We start from the raw sequence: 16,313 nt of genomic DNA, 5'->3' as shown, positions 1-16,313 counted from the left end.
GGGCTATGGTAGGGTGTTCTTTCCAAGGGCCATTGCAGTCTTGAAGGGCCAAATGGTCTCCTTCTGCACTGTAAATTCTGTAGAAATGTGGATTCTCCAGGTCTCTGGGCCGGAAATCACCTGGGTGAGAATTGGTGCAGGTTTTGACAAACGTGGTGCTGACTTGGGGGACCTTGGGATGGGCCAAGTGGGTAACTCTTTAAGGGAGTTGCTACCAAAGTCCATTGAAGAGCCACTCTCCCTCCCACAATGCAAGACCTACCCACCCCATCAAATAAATAAATAACCTTTTATTGTCACAAGTAGGCTTACATTAACACTGCAATGAGGTTACTGTGAAAAGACCCTAGTTGCCACATTCCGGCGCCTGTTCGGGTACACCGTTGAAGAATTCAGAATTCTCATCTGGTACGGAAATTGAACCCGCGCTGCTGGTCTTGTTCTGCATCACAAACCAGCTGTCTAGCCCACTGAGCTAAACCAGTAACTATATTTCAGCGCACGCCCCTCCCCTCCACCAGATACCTGTCAATTAGACAGACTCCCACCAGAGAACCCCCTAGTTAGAGAGACCTGGGGTGGGATTCTCCCCTACCCGGTGGGTGGGGGGTCCCGGTGGGATGGAGTGGCGTGAACTGGGCTTCTCTGCACCTTTAGGGGCCAAGCCCTCACCTTTATGGGCTAGGCCCACGCCGGAGTGGTTGCCGTCCCGCTGGCTGGCAGGAGTGTCAACAGCTGCTGATGTCATCCCCGCGCATTAGCAGGGGGGGTCACCTATGCGTCGGCCATCGCGGAGACCTACACGGCCGACGCATAGTAAAAGAGTGCCCCCACGGCACAGGCCCACCCGCAGATCGGTGGGCATCGATCGCAGGCCAGGCCACCGTGGGGGCACCCCCCGGGGCCAGATTGCCCCGCGCACCCCCAGGACCCCAGAGCCTGCTCGCGCCGCCTGGTCCCGCTGGTAAGGGAGGTGGTTTAAATCACGCCGGCGGGACTGGCATTACAGCAGTGGGACTTCGGCCCATCGCGGGCCGGAGAATCGCCGAGGGGGGCCCTCCGACTGGCGCAGCTCGCCGGAGAATTTGGCGGCCAGCGGGGGCGAGATTCACTCCGCCCCCCCCGACGATTCTCCGACCGGGCGGGGGTCGGAGAATCCCGCCCCAGGTTTTGAAGCACCCAGCTATGAAACTAGCAACAGTTATAAATATTTAGCTGACAGGGTCAGCTGGTAGATCACATCAAAGACAGTTAAGTGCTTTGTGCAGAGAAAAAGAGGAAGTGAAAGCAATTAACTGGTTAATTTCACAGCTGGGCACTTAAAAGCCAGTCAAGCTGGAAGGTACATGAATGAAACAATACAGATAGCTGGGTGTGTGTGGAAGCTGTCAATCACAGCCCAGTGAAAGCAATTTGACAGAGGATTGAATGAATGGCTTGCAGATCAAAGATCTGAGGGGTTTAAACCCAGCTGACTGGTTTACTCTTTTGCAGGAATTGAGAGGTACTGCTTCTTCTGCCTGAGCCAGCAGGTGCATTGAACGGCTGAGTTTTAAAGCAGTGTTTTTTTTCCACTGCCTCTGTCTGGACTCTCTCTAGCTTCCAGGTAGGGGCTTCCAGGCAGGGCTCGGTCTTATGGGGAGGGTCTCTGGTGGAAGTAATTAGGTGGTCTCTGGTGGGGTTCTCTCTAATTAGGGGGTCTCTCTAGGGGATCTTAGGAGGGTGTCTCTCAATTGAAGGTCTCTGGTGGGGGGTTGGTGGAGTGGGGGAGTCTGGTCACCCTCCTACTGTGTGGGAAGGGGAGGGGGGCCCAACCGCTGGATCTCCGTATCAGACCACCTGCTCAAAATGGTGGCCCGATAGCGGAATTCCCTCAGGAATGCTCGCAATCCTCATCTCACCATGCATAAATTTGCATGGCTAAGGATTGTGACTAGCTTCCGATTCAGCTCTGGTGGCAGAACAGAGGCCGGGATTGTCTGGGTGTTACAATTCACTTTTCCCACTTGCAGCGGACCACTGCCATTGGGTTTTCTGGCAGCGTGGGATCCTTTCAATGGGAAATCTCATTGACAAGTGGCGGGAAGATAGAATTCCGCGGCCATCGAACGGAGCGCCACCGAGAAACAAGCAGCCATGAGACTGGAGAATCATGCCCACGGTCTCCCAAACGGAGAATCCTGCCCGGTATTTTGCTTTTTTAGTTCATTAATTGAATGTTTTATTGTTATAACTTCTATCTTGTAATTCAGCGTCAGTGTTCGTATTGACCCAAATATTCTGTGGTTGAGATGTGGTCTGATGTCAGCTTTCAAAATTGAAATCTTCCAACTGAGTGTTTTCCTTTTTTAAAAAAAAAAATTATTTCAATGTAAATATGTAACATATTATATAATGATTTTAAAACATACCGCAAAATTTAACTGGAGTCTGGCATTGCGAAGTGCGGCAAGAAACAGTAAAAATATAAGCCAAACTCCGGCTCAGTCAGTAAACAGAAAGCTTGGTCACAGGAATGGATGGGCTGTAGACTATAACTACCATAAGTCGCAGTGCAATGTCACGTCACAGAATAGGGAACCTACAGTGACTTAAAAAGTGTTGTCGGATAAAAACAAGTGCGTGCCAAACTGGATCAATGCTTAAATTATGTTAAATTTTAAAAATCTAGCGCGGGGTTTTCCGTCAGCCGACACTGGAATCGGGAAATGCAATTCGGCAGAGAATCAGTTCCAAAGCCAAAATTGCGGCGGGCGCCGATTTAACGCCACAGCAATTCTCCATCGCCTTGAAAGCAGCGTCGATGCATTCCAGACGTAAGCACCCTTGGCATATCATTAGCGGGAGGGCCTCCGTGATGCTCCGCCTCCAATGGGTCGAATTCCTGATGGCAAGGTTCACTTTTGATTTAAAAATCGCGAAACAGGCATTGTGGCTGAGGAAGAGGGAGTATGAAAAGTGTAACAACATCGCCATAGTTTGCTGACAGTTTTGCCGCTGGCCAGAGGGCCCCTGCCAGGGCTAGGGAAAGTAGCGGGGTGTGGCTAGGAGGTGGGCTGTGGGGTCGGGGTGGACAGGCATAGAACACCATTGCCGCAGTCTGCAAGGCAGCCATGACTTCCCACTGTGAACTTAGGGCCAGGGGTCCTATGGGCGTCCCCCAGGCCACCCCCCTCAGTGCCCTCTGGCCCCAGCTGCCCCATCAGCCGTATGGGTGCGCTCCAGCGCAACCAGTGCCATCTTGTTGGCTGGGATGGTACATGTGAGGAGTGAAGTGTGTATATGTGGCAGCAGCTTGTCGGCCTCCTCAGTGTCAATCGCGAATCCGGCACTGTTTCTCATTGGAATCGATTGTGTTCCACATGGTGCACCGCCAGCTCTTTAACAGTCGCTGAATTGGTCCAGGTGCAGTGTCCAATTCTGCTGTCGTGGAAGTCCACAAATCCTCCCCCAGCATCAACAATTAGTCTCAGGAATGGAGAATCCTGATGCTAATCTTAATACAGGCTGTACAACTTGAAACTGCCACACAAGAATCATAGCATACCTACAGTGCAGAAGTGGGCAAAAAGGTCCATCGCGTCAGCACCAGCCCTTCAAATGAGTTACCCATTTATACTCCCCCTTCCACCCCACTCTATCCATGTAACCTCGTAACCCAACCTGCACATCCCTGGACACTAAGGGGCAATTTAACATGGTCAATCCACCTAACCTGCACATCTTTAGATTGTGGGAGGAAACGCATTCAGACACGGGGAGAACGTGAAAGCTTGACACAGAGAGTCACCCCCAAGGCTGGAATTGAACCTGGGTCCCTGGTTCTGCGAGGCAGCAGTGCTAACTACCGTGCCACCCATTACCATTATCATATATACTGATTAAACTAATTGTATCTCAACTTGATATACAGCAACCAATGCAAAGAAAATATGGTGGAAGAAGTAAATCTGTAACATTAAAATATTTACATTCATTAAATATAGAGTCTGTCCCAGCTTTGGACACCAGTCTTTCTTAATTACTAAACCCCCAATGTGAACATTCCACGATATGAATGACTCTATTGGTCATCACCACAACAATACTGTTTATGGATGAACACAAATCCAAAGACTGAATGAAAAAACACAGACATACACACATACACAAACACGAGCAGACATGGTTAAAGGCATAGATTATTCAAACATTGAGGTAATTTTAAATTCAGGTCATTATAACCCATCCCAACTTCATGCTCACTATTTCTGATGTCATCCAAATTCATCAATTATAATGCTTTCTTATAATTACTCCCAGGTGTCTCTATTTTTCTGTATAAACCCTCTAATTAACTTATTCTGTCACTCATTCTCAGGTATGCATTATTTAGCATTAAACAGGAACTGTACTGTAATAAGAAATAAAGACAGGTTCACCACAAAAGAGTCTGGATTACCTATATATACACAACCCAACACACCTCCCACATGATGTAATTAAGTGACAATTACTATCGCAAATTCCAACTTCACATGGGCATGATGAAGAGGTGTCAGAACTCAGATAAACCTTGAACTGCAAGATCACAGGAGAGCATAAAGGCTCAGGAAATCTATCCATTTCATCCTATAATCCCCGAACAAACATTGCTGTTAGAAGCAATGAGGTTATCAATAGTTCTTCTCTTGAGCATGTAATTTAGACTAACACCATGCAGTCCTACAGATAAGATTTTAAATCAAACCCCATTTGCCTGGTCTAATGATTCAATTGAACACAAGAGATGCCATGGCACTATATGAGGAAAAGTAAAGGCTTTTTGTAGCATCCTGACCAAAGTTTCTGCCTCAGCCAAAAGCCTCATAAATAAAACACAATTTAACCAGTCACGCATCGTGTTTTCTTGTGCATCTTTCTTTGTGTAAACTGACTCCAACATTGCAAAACAATGACTGCATTTTTAAAGTGATATATTGGTTTTGAAGCAGTTAGAGATGGGCTGACAAGTAAACACCAGTGCAAGTTTTTTTCAATCCCAATGAGTCCCGGGAGCAAAATACAAATACTGTGGCTCCAAAAGCACTTCAGAGGCTGGGAGTTCTGTGGTACATAGCTCACCATCTGACTCCCTAAAGTCTGTCCATCAATGACAATGCAAATAGGGCATATGGTAAGCCCATCATTTGTCACCGATCCTAAATTGCCCTTGACTGAGTGGCTTGCTCATCCATTTCTTTTTTTCATTGTTCTTTATTTCAAACATGTGTAAAACAGCAACAAATAAAATACACACTCCACAAAATCACAACTTGTACAATGTTTCCCTTTTATCAGCTCCCCATCCTCAACGAATAATTCCTCAAACAGCGGCATTAACAACCCAATTCCTCAAACAGCGGCATTAACAACCCCCACCGCTTCTCGGAGCGTTCCGCTAACCCCCTCAACTCGAACTTAACCTTCTCCCAACCGGAGAAAGTCGTACAGATTCCCCCAGCCAGGCCACCACCCACAGAAGCATATCCGACCTCCAATTTAACAGGATCCTTCGCCGGGCAATTAGAGAGGCAAAGGCCATAACATCAGCCCCCTTCCCCTCCAGAGTCTCCGGCACTTCCGATATCCCAAAAGTCACCACCATTGAGTCCGGTTTGACCTCCAAACCCCCTAACTCCCCTCCCACCCCCCATCCTCTCCTCCCCCAACCCCCCTCCTCTCCCCCCCCCACCTCTCCCCCCAACCCCCCACCACTTCCTCCCCCCCAACCTCTCCCCCCCAACCCCCCACCTCCCGCCCACGTCTAACCCCCCACCACCCCACCTCTCCCCCCCCACCCCCCCACCTCTCCCCCCCCACCCCCCCACCTCTCCCCCCCAACCCCCCACCTCCCCCCCAACCCCCCACCTCTCCCCCCCCAACCTTCCTCCCCCCACACCTCTCACCCCCCAAACCCCACCTCACCTCCCCATCCCCCCATCTCTCCCCCCAAACCCCATCTCTCCCCCCAACCCCCCACCTCTACCTCCCCCCAACCTCTCCGCCCCAACCCCCTCCACCTCCCTCTCCCCTGACCCACCCTCCCCCTCCCCCACACCCCCTCCCCCTCCCCCCAATCCCTCCCCCTCCCCCCAATCCCCCTCTCCCCCAACCCCCTCTCCCCCAACCCCCTCGCCCCCTCCCTCTCCCCCAAACCCCCTCTCCCCCAAACCCCCTCCACCCCCCCTCTCCCCACAAACCCCCTCTCTTCCTTCCCCCTGACCCCCCTCTCTTACCACCCTACCCCCAGTCTCTTCCCCCCATCTCTTCTCCCTCCCCTCTCTTTCCCCCCCTCTCTTACCCCCTACCCCCCCACCCTACTCCCCTCAACCTCCCCTCCCTTCCTTCCCCCCTACCCCCCCTCTTCCCCCTACCCCCCCCTCCTCCCACTCTCTTCCCCCTCTCTTCCCCCTACTCCCCTCTCTTCCCCCCTGCCCCCCTCTTCCCCCTACCCCCTCTCTTCCCCCCTACCCCTACCCCCCTCTCACCCCTACCCCCCACTCTCTTCCCCCCCTCTTCTCTCCCCACTCTCTCCCACCCCTCCCCTCCCCCACCCCTCCCCTCCTCTCCCCCTCCCCCCTCATCTCCACCTAGTCTACCCCTCCCCCACCTCCTCTCTCCCCCCTCCCTCCCCCTCCCCCACTCGTCTCCCCCTCCTCCTCTCTCCCCCCTCCTCTCTCACTTCCTCCCCCCTCGTCTCCCCTCCTCCTCTCTCCCCCACTCTCCCCCTCCCTCTCCCTCTCCCCCTCCCCCTCCCCCTCCTCTCCACCGTCCTCTCCCCCATCTCTTCTTTCCTCCCCTCCTCTCCCCCTCCCTCTCCCCCTCCCCCCTCCTCTTCTTTTCTCCCCCTCCTCCTCCTCCTCTCCACCGTCCTCTCCCCCCTCCTCTTCTTTCCTCCCCTCCTCTCCCCCTCCTCTTCTTTCCTCCCCCTTCTCTCTCTCCCACTCCTCTCTCCCGCCTCCTCTCTCCCCTCCCCCCTCCCCTTCCCCCTCCTCTCTCCCCCCCCCGTCCTCTCTCTCCCCCCCGTCCTCTCTCTCCCCCCCGTCCTCTCTCCCCCCCGTCCTCTCTCCCCCCCCCGTCCTCTCCCCCCCCCCGTCCTCTCTCCCCCCATCTCCTCTCTCCACCCCTCCTCCCCCTCCTCCCCTCCTCTCTCCCCCTCCTCCCCTCCTCTCTCCCCCCTCCTCCCCTCCCCCTCCTCCCCTCCTCTCTCCCCCCCTCCTCCCCTCCTCTTCTCCCTCCCCCCTCCTCTCTCCCCCCCGTCCTCTCTCTCTCCCCCCCCCCTCTCTCCCCCCTCCTCCCCCCTCTTCTTTCCTCCCCTTCTCTCTCCCCCTCCTCTCCTCTCCCCCCTCCTCACTCCCCCCCTCCCCTCCCCCTCCCCCCCTCCCCTCCCCCTCCCCCCCTCCCCTCCCCCCCTCCCCTCCCCCTCCCCCCCTCCCCCCCTCCCCTCCCCCTCCCCCCCCCTCCCCTCCCCTCCTCCCCTCCCCCCCTCCCCCCCCTCCCCCCCTCCCCTCCCCCCCTCCCCCCCTCCCCCCCTCCCCTCCCCCCCTCCCCCCCTCCCCTCCCCCCCCCTCCCCTCCCCCCTCCCCTCCCCTCTCCCCTCCCCCCTCCCCTCCTCCCCTCCCTCCCCCTCCCCTCCTCCCCTCCCTCCTCTCCCCTCTCCCTCCCTCCCCTCTCCCTCCCCTCCTCCCCTCCCTCCTCTCCCCTCTCCCTCCCTCCCCTCTCCCTCCCCTCTCCCCTCTCCCCCCTCCCCCTCCCCTCTCCCCCCTCCCCCCTCCCCCCTCCCCTCTCCCCTCCCCCCTCCCCTCTCCCCTCCCCTCTCCCCCTCCTCTACCCCCCCTCCTCTCCCCCTCCTCTTCTCCCTCCCCCCCGTCCCCTCTCCCCCTTCCTCCTCTCCTCTCCCCCCCTCCTCTCCCCCCTCCCTCCCCTCCTCTCCCCACTCCCCCCTCCTCTCTCCCCTCCCCCTCTCTCCCCCCTCTCCCCCCTCCTCTCCCCCCTCCTCTCCCCCCCTCCTCCCCCCCCTCCTCCCCTCCTCTCCCCACTCCCCCCTCCTCTCCCCACTCCCCCCTCCTCTCCCCCTCCCCCCTCCCCTCCCGCCTCCTCTCCCCTCCCCACCCTCCTCCCCTCCCGCCTCCTCTCCCCTCCCCACCCTCCTCCCCTCCCCACTCCCCCCCTCCTCCTCGCCCCTCCCCACTCCCCCCCTCCTCCTCCCCCTCCCCCCTCTCCTCCCCTCTCCCCCCCTCCCCCCCTCTCCCCCTCTCCCCCCTCCCCTCCCGCCTCCTCTCCCCTCCCCACCCTCCTCCCCTCCCGCCTCCTCTCCCCTCCCCACTCCCCCCCCCCTCCTCCTCCCCCTCCTCCTCCCCCCTCTCCTCCCCTCTCCCCCCCTCCTCCCCTTCCCCCTCTCCTCTCTCCCCCCTCCTCCTCTCTCCCCCCTCCTCCTCTCTCCCCCCTTCCTCCTCTCTCCCCCCTTCCTCCTCTCCCCCCCTTCCTCCTCTCCCCCCTTCCTCCTCTCTCCCCCCTTCCTCCTCTCCCCCCCTTCCTCCTCTCCCCCCCCTTCCTCCTCTCTCCCCCCCTCCTCCTCCTCCCCCCTCCTCCTCCTCCTCTCTCCCCCCCTCCTCCTCCTCCTCCTCTCTCCCCCCCCTCCTCCTCCTCCTCCTCCTCTCTCCCCCCCTTCTCCTCCTCCTCCTCCTCCTCCTCTCTCCCCCCCTCCTCCTCCTCCTCCTCTCTCCCCCTCCTCCTCCTCCTCCTCTCTCCCCCCTCCTCCTCCTCCCCCTCCTCCTCCTCTCTCCCCCTCCTCCTCCTCTCTCCCCCCCTCCTCCTCCTCCTCCTCTCTCCCCCCTCCTCCTCTCTCCCCCCTCCTCCTCTCTCCCCCCTCCTCCTCCTCCTCCTCTCTCCCCCCTCCTCCTCCTCCTCCTCCTCTCTCCCCCCTCCTCCTCCTCCTCCTCCTCTCTCCCCCCTCCTCCTCCTCCTCCTCCCCCTCTTCCTCTCTCCCCCCCTCCTCCTCCTCTCTCCCCCCTCCTCCTCCTCCTCCTCTCTCCCCCCTCCTCCTCCTCCTCTCTCCCCCATCTCCTCCTCCTCCTCTCTTCCCCCCTCCTCCTCCTCCTCTCTCCCCCCCTCCTCCTCCTCCTCTCTCCCCCCTCCTCCTCCTCCTCTCTCCCCCCCTCCTCCTCTCTCCCCCCTCCTCCTCCTCCTCCTCTCTCCCCCCTCCTCCTCCTCCTCTCTCCCCCCTCCTCCTCCTCTCTCCCCCCTCCTCCTCCTCCTCTCTCCCCCCTCCTCCTCCTCTCTCCCCTCCTCCTCCTCCTCTCTCCCCCCCTCCTCCTCCTCCTCTCTTCCCCCCTCCTCCTCTCTCCCCCCCTCCTCCTCTCTCCCCCCCTCCTCCTCCTCCTCCTCCTCTCTCCCCCCTCCTCCTCCTCCTCTCTCCCCTCCTCCTCCTCCTCCTCTCTCCCCCCTCCTCCTCCTCCTCCTCTCTCCCTCCTCCTCCTCCTCCTCCTCTCTCCCCCTCCTCCTCCTCTCTCCCCCCTCCTCCTCCTCCTCTCTCCCCCCTTCCTCCTCCTCCTCCTCTCTCCCCCCTCCTCCTCCTCCTCCTCTCTCCCCCCCCTCCTCCTCCTCCTCCTCTCTCCCCCCCCCTCCTCCTCCTCACTCCCCCCCTCCTCCTCCTCTCTCCCCTCCTCCTCCTCCTCTCTCCCCCCCTCCTCCTCCTCCTCTCTCCCCCCCTCCTCCTCCTCCTCTCTCCCCCCCTCCTCCTCCTCCTCTCTCCCCCCCTCCTCCTCCTCCTCTCTCCCCCCCTCCTCCTCCTCCTCTCTCCCCCCCCTCTCTCCCCCCCCAACTATCTTAGATAACATCCCAAACACCGCCTCCCAGCATCTCTCCGACTTCTCCTTGCTAGTCCATTTCAAAAGGCAGCTAAGAGTCAACTACAACAGTGGATCTCGGGTTACATGTAGGCCAAACCAGGTAAGGATGGCAGATTTCCTTCCCCAAAGAGAACTAATGAATCAGATGGGTCTTTATGACAATCACAAATAGTTTCATGGTCACTGTTACTGAGACTAGCTTTCAATTACAAATTTTATTCATCAAATTTAAATTCCACCAGCTGTAGTGGTGGAATTTGCATCCTTGTTCCCAGAAAATTGGCTTGGGTCTCTGGCTTACTAGTCGTGTGACATTATCACTACTCCACCATCTCTAATCTTAAAACTGGATTACTCTCTACTTGCTTGGATGAGTGCAGCTCCAAGAACACGCAAGAAACTCAACAACGTTCCTGACAGAGCAGCTCAGTTGATTGGCTCCCCATACACCATCATAGTCATCAACTCCCTTTACTACCAATGCACAGTGGCAGCAATGTGCACCACTTACAAGACCCACTGCAGCAACTCAGCAAGCATCCTTCAACAGCAACTTCCAAACCTGCAAACTCTACCACCTAGAAGAACAAGAGCTTCAGAAGCATGGGAACAGCACTGCCTGCAAGTTCCCCTCCAAGCAACACACCAATCTGACTTGGAGCTATATTGTTGTTCCTTCATTGTTGCTGTGTCAAAAGCCAGGAACTCCGTTCCACTAACACTGTGGATATACCTACACAAGATGAACTGCGACGATTCAAGAAGGCGGCTCACCACCAACATCTCGAGGCAATTAGAGATGGGCAACAAATGCTGCGTTACCAGAAACGCTCACAAAAAAAGTAAAGAAAACTGCAGAGGAACATTTATTGGCTGCTTGACGAAACTGCCCTTTGTTAATATCAAATAAATTTTCAATATAAAAAATATAAGGTGGGAACAGTGATAAATAAAACCCCTGTGACAAGTTTAAACCTCAGTGTAAATTACAGTTGCATGCAAAACACTAATCCAAAACTTTGCTCCTAGTCGTATGCCAAATCGGAGGTTTTTGTAAAAAGGTTCATTCATGGGATATGGGCATCAGTGATTGGTCAATATTTATTGTCCATCCCTTATTGTCCTTGGTTGCCCTTCAACCACCATCCCCCTACGCGCTGGCTTAAACTAGCTCCTGATAACTACCACCGCAAATTTGGATGTTACTTTTATTTTTCAATCTCCAATCATCCTCTTTTATCTCGGTAACCTGCAAACTTCTGTCGCCAGAGATTTTCCTTTGCCTGACTCTGGTCTCTCGTACATCATCCCTTTTCACCTCAACATTGGGAGCCATGCCATTAGCTCCCTCCCTGAACCCACCAGACTCTCCAGCTTCCTTTCCTTTTTAAAACTCATCTCTTTCAACCAATCCTTTGGTCTCTCATTCTTTGGTTCTGTACCTGTTTTCCCACATCTTTTATGAAGTGCCTGGGGCAGTTTTCTACCTGTGAGGCAATTTACCAAGGGCTTGTTGGCCCACAATATGGTGTGACGCTGAATTGATCGATAAACAATCCAAAGGTTGCGTGCGCATCTTTAAATTTAAATTACAGCCCCTTTCCGCGGGAAGGAGAAGCATCATCAATCTTTTGTTTAGAAAGCAAAGAAGTCCATTCAAAGCTCTCGATTCTTGCCTTGCTTTTAATGTGGCATCGTAAATTTGAGCTCGGCACCTCCTTGTTCCCAGGAGCCACTTCTCAATAACATGGTCTGAACCTGAATTCTTAAGCATCCAACCATTTTCCGCTGAACAATTCCCCCATAGTAAACATGCCAAACCTTTATAAACAGCTGATCTCTATTAAATACGTCACACTTTAACCTTCTGATCTTAACTCTTTGGGGCACCTTTCCTTTTTTTAACAAAAACACAATACTATAGCACTAAGAGCATGCAGTGGGCAATATGCCATAGGTATGCTGCTTGAAAGCTGCAAATCATGCCAAGGATATATAAAACCCTTACTACCAAGATCGTTTAATGTTGGGAGAAGGGAAATGGAAAGAAAGAGACCAGCAAATCATTATTAATCAACTGAATGTTTAGGATATCGAGTAAAGGACATGTCCACCCTCTCTCTGTCCACTTCTCAATAGATCTTCTACTCACTTCTCAGGGCTCTTATTGTGCCAGTTGTTGAAGGCACACACAATCTGCTCAAACAATGGCTCAATGCATAGACACAAAAAAATCCTACTTGGGTAAGGAAATAACTTGGTTTTCTGAGCACCATTTATTCTTTTTGTTAATGTACAGAATTAGTCATGATGTCTTTTGTGCAATTAACCCCCCGCCGCCACCACAACTATCGCAAACACAAACTGTGCCCCAAATCAAACAAACACTGCGGATTACTTAACATCTGTTTTAACCATGGTTGCCAAATTTTGTTAAGATTTCTAGCCCAGGGCATGAACATCCAGAACAAATTGCAGCACTGCATAAAATGTAACGTGGGACACTCTCACGCTGTGTCTCCCTTTAAATATCTTTCAATCAACAACATGTAATTAATCCTTTTTAAGTATTATTGCATGCATATATGATTTATTTAAAAAAAATAGAATTGTACTTTTGCCGACCCTGCTTTCCAAACGTCATTACGCCCCCCAGTGGGACTCACATCACTCGCAATGAATCAATTTTTGGAAACGTTAAAAGCCCAGCGCCCACCCCATCGACCGAGGGGCAAACTGTTCCCAGGTCCTGCTGTAAAACGTCCGATGCCGTGCCTCAATTCGTTAACCCAAAGCCAAAATCGTTCGAGATTATCAGGCGGAATCGCCTTTTTTCCCGATTGCACCCCACACGCAATATTGCAACGTCCCCAATATTGCAGAGCTGGGAATTGCTGGGGCGATTCAAAGCTGCAGAGCACCACCATCCCATTCGGGCTTTCCGGAGAGTCGGGGCAACATTTCCACAATACCGGTGGGTCAGCCTTGGATACAACTGAGTAACCACCCCCCTCCAAACACACTGACACACACACACGTGGGTTTCTGGTCAGTTTGGCATGTACAGTTTAAAAGTACTCAAAATGACATCTCTCTCTATATATATATATAAAAATATCAATCACAGGCATAAGTCACATTCCACCACATTTATAAAGCCCAGTGTGTGTGTGGAGCAGAAGACTTGTAAATAGTGACTACTACACACGCATTAAATGTGTGAATGGGACAGCGACAGGGCAAAACCCAGCAAAACCAATGCTGCACACCTGAGCACTTTCACCTTGCCCAGAAACAGCAACAAAAAAACAAGGTGAAGTTTCTCTTTCCCTGCAGCCTCGGATCACAGATGTGCAGCAAATGATTGAGAGTGACAGATGACCATTAAATGACAAGGTACAGCATAGCCCCACTACTCCTGGTGGGGGAGGAAAGTGACAGGACAACTGTTTCTTTACACGCCTTGAGTCAACTGGAATTTGACATGATCAACTTTTTTTTTCTTTCCCCCCCCCTCCTCGCCCCTCACTCTTTTCTTTTCTCTTTCTCAAAGTCTCTCTCACCTTCTTCCGGGGCTGCCATTTCATCATATTTGTAAAGCAGAGATGTGGAGAGCATCAAGAGGTTGGCTGGGAACCTGGTGGAGATTTCCAACAGTGGCTGCACATGCTGGACAAGGCTGCCTCTCGCCTGCTTTCACGACTGCACCATATTTCACAGAAGCAGCAGGAGGGATGGCAAAAAGAACATCAAGATCCCGAAAGCAGCAATATCCCAGGATAAAAGAGAAAAACGACAGGAGGGTTTAAAAAAAAAAGATTAGGTGCCCCTCCAGCAGCTCCTCGTCCTCAAAGCAGCAGCAGCGCGGGGCCAAGGGTGACACATCATTGTGGCTGCAGCCCACACCCTGGATAGCTTCACCCCCCCTCCACACAGATGAGAGAGAGAAAGCTGTCAGCAGGCGCTGGGCATCTTCTCCAGCTGCCGCTCAGCTCCGCACTCTCAGCGCTGACTGGAGTCACAGCAAAGGCAGCGAATTTCTCCTCCTCTGGCATTGGAGGGCGAGCGGCGCGCGCCACCCGTCCCCCGCGCGTGCCCGCCACCACCACCCCGAGCGCGCCCACACACACACGCTCTCTCCCGTACGGGGCTGCGCAGCGCGCCGACGCTTGGCAGCCCCTTCACATTCCACCAGTCACCGGGGGAGGGAAGTGAATTGAAGGCACGGATAACAAAAGTGCCCCCTTCCCCCTCTACTGCCCCCTCACCCCTTCCCCCTCTACTGCCCCCTCACCCTTTCCCCCTCTACTGCCCCCTCACCCCTTCCCCCTCACCCCTTCCCCCTCTACTGCCCCCTCACCCCTTCCCCCTCTACTGCCCCCTCACTCCTTCCCCCTCTACTGCCCCCTCGCCCCTTCTACTGCCCCCTCACCCCTTCCCCCTCTACTGCCCCTCACCCCGTCCCCCTCCACTGCCCCCTCACCCCTTCCCCCTCCACTGCCCCCTCACCTTTTCCCCCTCTATTGCCCCCTCACCCCGTCCCCCTCTACTGCCCCCTCACCCCTTCCCCCTCTACTGCCCCCTCACCCCTTCTACTGCCACCTCACCCCTTCCCTCTCTGCTGCCCACTCACCCCTTCCCCCACTACAGCCCCTCACCCCTTCCCTCTCTACTGCCCCCTCAGCCCTTCCCCCTCTACTGCCCCCTCACCCCTTTCCCCTCAACTGCCCCTCACCCCTTCTACTGCCCCCACACGTTCCCCCTCTACTATTCCCTCACCCCCTCTACTGCCCCCTCACCCCATCCCCCTCTGCTGCCCCCTCACCCCTTCCCCCTCTACTGCCCCCTCACCACTTCCCCCTCTACTGCCCCCTCACCCCTTCCCCCTCTACTGCCCCCTCACCCTTTCCCCCTCTACTGCCTCCTCACCCCTTCCCCCTCTACTGCCCCCTCACCCCTTCCCCCTCTACTGCCCCCTCACCCCATCCCCCTCTACTGCCCCCTCACCCCTTCCCCCACTACTGCCCCCTCACCTCCTTCCCCCACTACTGCCCCCTCACCTCCTTCCCCCTCACCCCTTCCCCCTCTACTGCCCCCACCCCCTCACCGCTTTCCCCTCTACTGACCCCTCACTCCTTCCCCCTCTACTGCCCCCTCACCACTTCCCCCTCTACTGCCCCCCACACCTTCCCCCTCACGCTTTCCCCCTCTATTGCCCCCTCACCCCGTCCCCCTCTACTGCCCCCTCACCCCTTCCGCCTCTACTGCCCCCTCACCCCTTCTACTGCCACCTCACCCCTTCCCCCTCTACTGCCCCTCACCCCTTCCCCCTCTACTGCCCCCTCACCCCTTCCCCCGCTACAGCCCCTCACCCCTTCCCTCTCTACAGCCCCCTCAGCCCTTCCCCCTCTACTGCCCCCTCACCCCTTTCCCCTCTACTGCCCCCACACGTTCCCCCTCTACTATTCCCTCACCCCCTCTACTGCCCCCTCACCCCATCCCCCTCTGCTGCCCCCTCACCCCTTCCCCCTCTACTGCCCCCTCACCCCTTCCCCCTCTACTGCCCCCTCACCCCTTCCCCCTCTACTGCCCCCTCACCCCTTCCCCCTCTACTGCCCCCTCACCCTTTCCCCCTCTACTGCCTCCTCACCCCTTCCCCCTCTACTGCCCCCTCACCCCTTCCCCCTCTACTGCCCCCTCACCCCATCCGCCTCTACTGCCCCCTCACCCCTTCCCCCACTACTGCCCCCTCACCTCCTTCCCCCACTACTGCCCCCTCACCTCCTTCCCCCTCACCCCTTCCCCCTCTACTGCCCCCACCCCCTCACCGCTTTCCCCTCTACTGCCCCCAACCCCTTCCCCTCTACTGCCCCCTCACCACTTACCCCTCTACTGCCCCCTCACCCTTTCCCCCTCTACTGCCTCCTCACCCCTTCCCCCTCTACTGCCCCCTCACCCCTCCCCCCTCTACTGCCCCCTCACCCCTTCCCCCTCTACTGCCCCCTCACCCCTTCCCCCACTACTGCCCCCTCACCTCCTTCCCCGACTACTGCCCCCTCACCTCCTTCCCCCTCTACTGCCCCTCAGCCCTTCCCCCTCTACTGCCCCCCACCCCTTCCCCCTCTACTGCCCCCTCACGCTTTCCCCCTCTATTGCCCCCTCACCCCGTCCCCCTCTACTGCCCCCTCACCCCTTCCCCCTCTACTGCCCCCTCACCCCTTCTACTGCCACCTCACCCCTTCCCCCTCTACTGCCCCTCACCCCTTCTACTGCCCCCACACGTTCCCCCTCTACTATTCCCTCACCCCCTCTACTGCCCGCTCACCCCATCCCCCTCTTCTGCCCCCTCACCCCTTCCCCCTCTACTGCCCCCTCACCCATTCCCCCTCTACTGCCCCCCCACCCCTTCCCCCTCTACTGCCCCCTCACCCTTTCCCCCTC

At 56.1% G+C, this 16,313-nt stretch overlaps 1 protein-coding gene across 6 annotated transcripts in view; it reads right to left on the bottom strand.

Annotated features, from left to right (window-relative positions):
* Nucleotides 1-16,313, bottom strand: part of ttc28 (tetratricopeptide repeat domain 28) — a 1,212,158-nt gene that overhangs the window by 807,852 nt on the left and 387,993 nt on the right. The window contains exon 1 of one of the 6 annotated variants that reach the window (XM_072489758.1): nt 13,436-13,902. The exons of the other annotated variants lie outside the window; for them this stretch is intronic. Coding sequence (XP_072345859.1) covers nt 13,436-13,462 — 27 coding nt within the window. The 5' untranslated portion in view covers nt 13,463-13,902. Of the gene's footprint in view, nt 1-13,435; nt 13,903-16,313 lie in introns of those variants that run through there. 6 annotated transcript variants of the gene reach the window in all.

This window comes from Scyliorhinus torazame, chromosome 1 (genome assembly GCF_047496885.1).
Source record: "Scyliorhinus torazame isolate Kashiwa2021f chromosome 1, sScyTor2.1, whole genome shotgun sequence".
NCBI lineage: Eukaryota > Metazoa > Chordata > Chondrichthyes > Carcharhiniformes > Scyliorhinidae > Scyliorhinus > Scyliorhinus torazame.
Note: the sequence above shows the minus strand (reverse complement) of the source record. Positions and strands in the feature narration are given on the sequence as shown.